This window comes from Macadamia integrifolia, chromosome 4, assembly GCF_013358625.1.
Source record: "Macadamia integrifolia cultivar HAES 741 chromosome 4, SCU_Mint_v3, whole genome shotgun sequence".
NCBI lineage: Eukaryota > Viridiplantae > Streptophyta > Magnoliopsida > Proteales > Proteaceae > Macadamia > Macadamia integrifolia.
This window is the reverse complement of record NC_056560.1, coordinates 25,944,720-25,953,636: the sequence shown is the minus strand read 5'-3', so window position 1 is coordinate 25,953,636 and position 8,917 is coordinate 25,944,720. Positions and strand designations below refer to the sequence as shown.

The 8,917-nt window shown below is 36.2% G+C and overlaps 1 protein-coding gene across 1 annotated transcript; it reads left to right on the top strand.

Moving 5' to 3' along the window:
• Positions 1 to 4,142: 4,142 nt before the first annotated feature.
• On the top strand, positions 4,143 to 8,631 carry LOC122075705 (transcription factor RF2a-like). Its single transcript, XM_042640842.1, has 6 exons — positions 4,143 to 4,569; positions 6,793 to 6,916; positions 7,190 to 7,349; positions 7,437 to 7,512; positions 7,607 to 7,732; positions 7,913 to 8,631. The coding sequence occupies exons 1-6, from the start codon at positions 4,249 to 4,251 to the stop codon at positions 8,348 to 8,350; spliced, it is 1,245 nt and encodes a 414-aa protein (XP_042496776.1). The 5' UTR covers positions 4,143 to 4,248; the 3' UTR covers positions 8,351 to 8,631.
• Positions 8,632 to 8,917: the final 286 nt, after the last annotated feature.

Sequence of the window (8,917 nt, the reverse complement as noted above, 5' to 3'; positions counted from 1 at the left end):
CTTAAGAAGTGCGATTGTACGGAAGTGAAGGTGCCGCTTAACCATCGGTTTGCCAGTTCTGAACCTCACCGAACCAAAAATATGCCTATAAAACCAAAATTGGATTATTTTCCTACGGTGCGGTTCGGTCCGATTATAACCGGTCGGTTTCGATTCCGGTAAACGATTTTGGCTATTATTTGACACCCCTAGTGAAAATACGTTTTGTAGCAGGGTGTAAGAAGGGTTTTTGAATCTAAAAAGAGGCAGGAATGTGTTTGGAAGGCATTTCAACAGAAGTACTTCTGGCACCACTTAGTGTGACATCTATTTCTGATCTTTTTGATTCATTATAGATGTATTATTTACTCAGGATCATATTCATCACAATCTATTCTAGTCATTTAGAATAAAATAGGACATAAAATAAAGGATCGAGTTTTCTGTAAGCCACAGTGAAGGGGAATCCCTTGACCGCAGGGCTTTAGATGCATGCGGGAGAGTATCGGGGTTCCGTGCCTGAGCATGTCTGACTGTTGAATATGAGTCAAATGCCTTGTTACATTATGGAGGAATTCAATCCATTGCTCTCACCCAATTCCCTTGACCGCATGGCAATATGCTCCACAAATACCCTTATATAGATTATATAAATATAAGGGTATTTGTAGAGCATATTAAAACCTACGATGGTGTGGTGAATCTTCTTGTGGAAGAGAACTTTCTCTTAAAAGAAAAGTAAGAGATACTTTAACTTTCTTATTAAGCACAAAAGCCATGAATTTCCATATATCTATACATGGTTACCTCTTCTCTTTTCCCTTCATTTATAGCAATTAAAAATAAAACTTCAACAAGATAGAAAGAGGAGAGTAAACTTTTGAAAAAGAATTGTTATCGGCATTCCCATGCCAGGAATACCCAAGGAATGAAGGAATACACTTAAAACATTACTACCTCTCACTCTCCACAGCAAAAAACAGAGCACAACTAGTAGATTGCCATTATTTAAAATGATTTGTGGAGGGCTATGGAACAAAAGCTTTATCACTAATAAAGTTAGAAGCTGTGGCACCACCTCTCTTATCATTAATAAAGTGATCAAAGAATCTTCGTTGTCATCTGCAGCATCCTTGCTCTCATCATCAACTCTTAACAACAGTTTAATAAGAAAATCATCAGCAAAAGAAGGTAATAGGGTGTACCCAGTGCACAATGCCCCTACCATTGTAGGGTCTAAGAAGGGTCATAGACAAGAAGAGATAATGTAATATGACAATACAGATTATGAATCCCAGATGCAAGAAAATCAGCACCATAACTCTTGAAAAAAAAAAACCCCTCATTTTTTACTCAAATCATCTCTATGGAAGAGCCGAAGAGGGGGGTGAATTACTTGTATAAATACCTTATGAATTCCCTAAATTAATTCATAAAATGATTCATAATCATATTCTTTTTTTTTTAATACCCAGGGAGTCCGGATCTTTGACCTTACTAGTCCCTAGGGTCACTGTGATACCGCTTACATAGGACCGGGTCAGTCCGAGACTGAAACTCTCATGCTGTAGCCCCAAGAAGTTAGGTGTAGTGGCAAAGGTTTGATCACCCGACTAGTCCCTAAATTCACATACTCAATAAAATAAATAAATTCAAAACAAAATTCTATCTAGCTATTAGGTATTCTAATCTAACTCAAGCACTCAACTTAACTACAAGTTAGTGTACTAACTTTATCCCCACTTTATAAGTTTATAAATTAGGCTAATTACAATAAAAACAAAAACTTAAATGGCTCGACCTATAATATAAAAGTTCAATTTTTTCTCATTGACTTCCACCAGCATCTTATGGGTCTCCCAAGCTTGAATATATGCTCCATACGGGATTATTGCCTAAACTGCATCAGAAGGAAGTTCGGCATGAGCAACATCAACAAGAGTAGGCTGAAGATTAACCATATGTGATTGGGAAATAACAACATAAACAACAACTTCATCCTATTTAAACCTATCTAGAAATAAACAAGTCCAGATGACCTCCCATCCAGGCAATTCATTCATTTCCTATCTATCTGAACCTCAAATTAAACGAAAATCAACTTCAATGAACTAAATCAAGAAATCATTTTGAATGGAGGAAATTCATTCATTTTTCATTGTAAGGTGATTCCCATAATAGCCTTTAGATCCATAGCACTTAGTCAAGCAAGTCCCTAAACATTACTTAATGGTTTTAATCTTAGTTGGAAGATTTGTCTATGACAAACAAGTGAAACAAGAGAAAAAATAGGATGTTACAATCCCATATCAATTTATGGAGGTTAATCCTACATCAGTTTTCTATGAGAAATTGATGTGGGTTGATATGGTCTTGGGTTCTATTACTTTGTAGGTCGATTTATGAAGTTGAGTCTTTCCACGATCGGGTAACCTAAAGTCAGAGTGAGTGTCCCTAAGAAAGGGCTACCGACTGCGGCCGCCAGGCAAAAATCCTCTCCCATGCTATGTGTCATTCAATCAGAATGGTTTTTTGTTGTTCTATGGATCCACCACCTAAACACTACCAAGATTTTGGTGATTTGGAAGCTTTCACCATCCACCACCCTCCACATTTAAAGCAAAAAAGCTTTGGTGTTTAGAAAAGCTGGGAAAAAAAAGGTAGCAGAACTCTGTGAACTCCAAGAAAAGGAGAGTGTGGGTTTGAAGCTTCTTTACTCTTTAGTCTTTATACATTGCATTCAGTGCACCTACTTTGAAAAAGTCGGTGCGACTCCTAATCAAACTTCCATTACTCTCATGACCTCTCAGGTTTATCTCTCAATTTCACTTAAATTACTAAATTACCACTATCCTTACCACCCCATAAAGGGAAAGTCTTCGATTCGGTTTGAGAACAAATATAGAAAGACACGTGTAAACTATGACGCACTAAAACCCAATTTTTTTTGGGTAAATACGCACTAAACCTAAATAATGGTGTGTTTGCATTGCTCTTGCTTCTCTTGCCTTTCTGTTTTTGTCTTGATGGAATGGTGGTGGCATTTCAATAATAGATTAGGTTGCATTACACATTTAATTTAAATTCCTCCCATTCAGCCTCATGAACCATGCAGCTCTCATTTGTTTGAGGTTATATTAAATTTTTTTCTTTTGGAGTGGGGGTGCTAGAAAGGGATGTCAGTCGGTTTGGTTCGGTTTTGATCAAGTTGAATTAGTTTTGGTCCAAAAATTAGGGAGATCAAAACCAATCCGTTAAGGAATTTCAATTTTCGATCGGTTTTGATTTTGATTTGATTTAGTTTTACTTTATTTCGGTTTTTCAATATCGAGTTAATACCAATTTATTATCAGGCTTAAACCATAATGAAATCTTACACCTGTAGTGACAAAAGATTTGCGCAATCACTTTAAATTTATGATTAAATCATGGTTTATCGTTGCAAAGGAAAAATAATTAATATTGAAATCGATGGATAAATAATTACTAAGAAGAAAACTAATATTAAAATCATAAAATGAACCCTATTATCTAATCATTCATTTAACTATCCATCTAATTTTGTATAGTGAACAAGGAAATCAATGGAAGCATTGTTACAATTTACAAATCAATTTCTCTATTTATAACCTCATATTCATTGATTTGTAACAATTCTATTTATAATAAAAAATATTCTCACTAATATTAATAAAAAATTGATGATCAATTCACCAATTTATAATCTCATAATCAGTTATCTTTTTATTGGTTTCATTTGGTTTGGTTTGGACCGATTTTTAACCGATCCCAACATACCTCAATTCAAAACCAATCCAATAAGGATCGGTTTGGTTGGATCTAGGTTTTTACAATTGGTTTTGATCGATTTTATTGATTCGGGCTAGGTTTTGACACCCTAGTGCCAGATGTTCAAGTAAATTACTCAACTCCATGGTTTTAAAATTCCGGATCGATCTCAATCAATATTGATCTTGATTAAAGATTTAATCATCAGTATTGGTAAAGATCGAAGCGGCGGCAAATCTCGGAGTTATTCTGAGCATGCAGTGGCATTTCTGTAATTCAACATGGTAAAGCATGTAATTAATGTAATCAAAGGCCAGCTTTTCTTCTCAAACCGACCTGTGCTTCTCCTTTTTCCCTCTTTTTAACTGCTTTTCTCCCCTCACTCTCCCCTCCCCCTCTTCCTCTCCTCTCTCTCTCTCTCTCTCTCTCTCTCTCGCGATCGAATTCCAGAAATTTCGAGCATCTCTCTGCTGCTCCTTCATGGATCCAAAACAAGTAGACTGCATAATCACTTCTGGCGGCATTGCCACTCGACAATCGCTCTTCGGAGGGATCAACATGAAACGAAGCGCATCGGAATTAAATTTGGAGGAGTTCCTTAGGAATTCACCGGAGATCATCAATATCGATGATAACCAGAGCTTTAAAGAGGAGAGAATTGGTGAAATTCGATTTCAAAGAGCTAAAATTTGTGGTGGTGGTGAAGAAGAAGAAGAAGAAGCTGACGGCTTCTTTGCAGATGTTCACAAAAGCTTCGAAGACGTCTGTGCCGGTGATCTCAGTTTCGGCTACAGAGTCCGGGTTAGTTGCTTCAGTTATTTAAAACTATTTTTATTTATTTTTTCAATTTTTAGAAATAATTTTGAAGAGCAAATTTGAGAAGTGGAGAGAGAAAACTGAAGAGTACGTAATCATGAAGGATTTAACTTTTGGACTCTTGAGGGGGTGAAGAAACTTGGGAGGGAAGCCCACGTCAGTTGGGTGTTGTCCTTTTTTGCCTTGGGCAACCACAAAAAGACAAATTTAGCTGACTTGGATTTGTCTTTTTGTGGATGATTGTGGCCTTGATGCCTTATATAAAGTTTCAAACATAAGGAAATGATTTTACTAGAAAGAAAAAAAAAAAAAAAAAAAAAAAAAAACATTAGGAAATGATTTTGAACCCAAAAAAAAACATGAGGAAATGATTAGGGGGCTACTATTGGCTTTATTGGAAATTTACTTTGGCTTTTGGGCAAATGGTTTCATCGAGTCAGACTATCTTAAACCAAGGAGTTTGGAAGAGCATATGTATTCAACACACGTTAAGAAAAGTGGATAGTGTGGTCTTTTCGTATCCTGCATAGTCTGATTATTTTTTATACTAAATTGACTATTATTAAATTTTTTTTTCTTTTAATTGAAAAATATAATCAAATTTGGTAGAGATGAGCTTTTTTGTTACCTCCTGGAAGGAGTCCAAGTGGGTATAATGTGATGGTTTTTTTTTTTATATTTTAAATAATAATGTTTGTTTTGAAAATTAGAGAAAAATATATTGCAAGAAAATCATTTCTTTTATGGGTAGATGATATGAATAATATGAAAATTAAAGTAAGTATATATACAAATTTCTCTTAATTCTATAGTTAGTTAGACCATTAAGTACTATTAGAGATGATGTTAGATAGTTCATTAGTGCATGTCCATGCACCACTCAAAATAAAACTAATTAGTATATATTAGGTTTTTTTTTTCCTCCTCACTGAGCCATGCAAAGATGCTTGATTTATCATTTACGAGTGTGAATGAGTAAAGTAGAAACGATAAAAGTTCGACATGGATCATGCCACATGTCAAGAGTAATCAAGAGTGGTGAAGTAACGTTGTCAAACTTTTTTAATTAAGGGATAAAGAAAACTATCCGCTTACATGTGTCTGTGCCTAAATGCATGTTGATGTGAAAAGACTATGTTGTCCGTTCCACGTAAACGGACAAGGTTTTCTTGTTCTTTAACTAATTAGGACTTTATTATATATAAAAAAAAAGTGTATTTATAAACATAAATCTTAATTTTTAAAAGGACGGCATAAGACATGCCACATGTCATATCTTAAGTGAGTCCAAGTTGTGCTTCAACATTCGAGTCTTTTGGTTTATTCTTTTGTAAAAATAAAATAAAATATTTGAACTCAATACAATAATACACATATAAGTAGTAAATTGGCCTTTCTTTTCATTTGCCTTTACCAAAGTATCCTTATCACAAAGCGGGGTCCATGTGATAAAAAATTCCATGCCCATACCTATGGTAGGTAGAATATCAATTCTGAAAGAGCAAATATATATTTTTTTTTTGATAAAAAATTCTAAAAGAGCAAATATCTCATACAAAGTTGTCATTTTTTTTTATTATTTTCTTTTAATTTTATCATATTTTGGATATATTAGGAAAACTTTGATGGAGGGTTTCCACGATGCCTGTGTATTTAATTCGGCCGTAAAAGAGAGGCGGGCTACCAATCTATAAATATGGGATCTGAGAGAGAGAGAGAGAGAGAGAGAGAGAGAGAGAGAGAGAGAGAGAGAGAGAGAAAGACCATGTGGGACTGGCCACATAGATCTGCTAAGAAAGAGTCATGTAATAGGCGGTGAAGCATGAAAACTTCATCAGGCATGGTGAAATGTAAATTAAGACCAATTGAACTCTGCTCTTGAAAGCATAATACTTTTCAAGAAAGAAGGTTTCTATAAGGCAATTTGACCCTACATGAGCATTAACATGTGTGAAATTTCTGACTTTTATAGAAGGTGGGGCAGTAAGTTTGCCGGCCCACTATGTCTAGACGCAGGAGTCACATTGCCATTTGATTTTGATTACGGATCCATTAAAGTCTTGGTCGGTTTTGATTTGGACCAGTATGTGCTAAGGGCCTCAATCATACAAAAACTGACGCAGACCCATTTTTTGACACTCCTAATGACATAAAGTCCCTTGATGCTTTTGAAAGATGTTAAGCTCTTCGGTTGGTATTTGAATGCAGAACACATTAAATGGGTTTTCAAGTTGTGGTGGAATGACGGACAACTTTAATGCTTGGTCTCACAATCTCAATCCAAGGCAATCCAGCATTTCTGCAACCATGGACTCCCAATCATCTATATGTGGTATGGCATGTCATAGAACTGATGTTACTTCTCAACCTTTCCTATCTCTGGCATCAATTTATGAATTTGGATTCTCTCTCTATGTGGTGACCTTCTCACATGAGATCCCATTGTTTATGGGGTATCCAACCATGATTTAGTTATAATTTAATTGTTTTGACCAATGCTTCGGACACTCTTAGATGATGAGATCCCATATGGAGAGATTATCACTTATTCGGACTCCTTATTTAGTGATTTAACATTTGGTTACATTGGATTGAGTTGGGTCAGCTGGAAGCCCTACGTCCGTTCAGGAACCCACAGTAAATGGAGATAATCAAGTGCGAGGAAATACTAGTGGTTCCTCTAGGGAGCAATCAGACGATGATGACTTAGAAGCTGGGACTTGTGAGCAAAGCAGAGACTCCATTGACTTGAAACGCAAAAGAAGGTAATACCTTTAATTTGTCTAATTATAGATAGAGAGGCAGAGTTGTTCATTCTAGTGTTTATGAGGAACTTTGTGTGGTTCTTCCAGGATGGTTTCAAACCGGGAATCAGCTAGAAGATCAAGGAGGAGAAAGCAAGAACATTTGGTTGAACTGGAGTTGCAGGTTCCTAATTAAACACTTACAGTTGTGGGGGGATCTGATCATATAATTTCTTGTTCAAATGAGTTTTATCATTCTGTTTTGGCTATGTACTCAGGTTGATAAACTGAGAGGTGAACATGCTACTCTGTACAAGCAACTTACTGATACTACTCGGCAATTCCAGGAAGCTGCAACCGATAATCGAGTGTTTAAGTCTGATGTGGAAGCTCTCAGGGTTAAGGTATATATGCCGAGTCTGGATCCTCACTCCACATGTGATCCTACTATCTGTGGGGTGTGATTCCGATATTCCATGGGACCTTACGTGGGGAGGGAGAACTGATCCCCTATGTCTTTTGAAAATCAAATTGATAACTGAATCAATCATTTTAAATAACATTTTTCTTCTTTCTTATCACAGGTGAAGTTGGCAGAGGATATGGTTGCTAGAGGAACCATGACTACTTATAGTTTGAATAATCTGCTTCTAAACCGTTCTGTTTCACCCCAGCCACTGAGTTCCAACAATTTATCCTGCATTTCAGAGATGTGTAGTCCAAACTCGGGAATTCAATCCGATGGAACATCTTCTTTCATTGATGAGATGTCAATTAATGGCCAAATTGCAGCACTTGGATTGGAGATCCTCGGCGGTGATCATAACACTTCAGCGGCCGGTATTATCAAGAACAAAATTAATAGCTGTAATAATCCACCACCTTTACGCAGGATGAATAATGGAAGCTTGGAACTCCCAGTACAGAGCAGGATTGTAAGTGATGCTGCAGTGAGTTGCGTATCAGAGAGTATTTGGCCATGGGGCTCACAAGTACTACCTCCAATGTCTAAGCAGATCTAGTGATCTTCGATTGATCTGGTGCCATGAAAAGCTTTCATATTCGATTAGATACATACTTTGTTTTCTAATTAGTACTCTTAATTTGTACTAGTACTTGTGGTAGTTAGCTTACAAGTATAGTGACAGTACCATATCACATGGTGAACTTTTCTGCTTTAAGCATAGTCATTAGGGGAAGCTTTCTTGGATCAGTACCCTCATCATCCAAGGGCATAATCTCTCCAGGTAAAAGGCAATGTAACTCTTATGTTTTATCTAATTCTAAGTTCTTTCTCACTTTATACCTCTCTTTTCTTCATTTTATGATTGGCACTAAGATTATGAATGTAAATTGGTAAAATTCTGTGTCTAGTTCATCATGGAGAGGGGATTGCATATACAAAAGAATGGACTTACAGATGGTTGGCCTATACAAAGAAATAGAAATCTAAGGAAAAAGAAAATATTACATAGAATTTATATAACAAACAAGAAAGAATCTTATCCTGGATCTTTGCACACTTCCTCAAAATTGATGCTCCAAGGACACCATGAGTTCTATTACAAGATACCAGTGGCGAGTTGAAG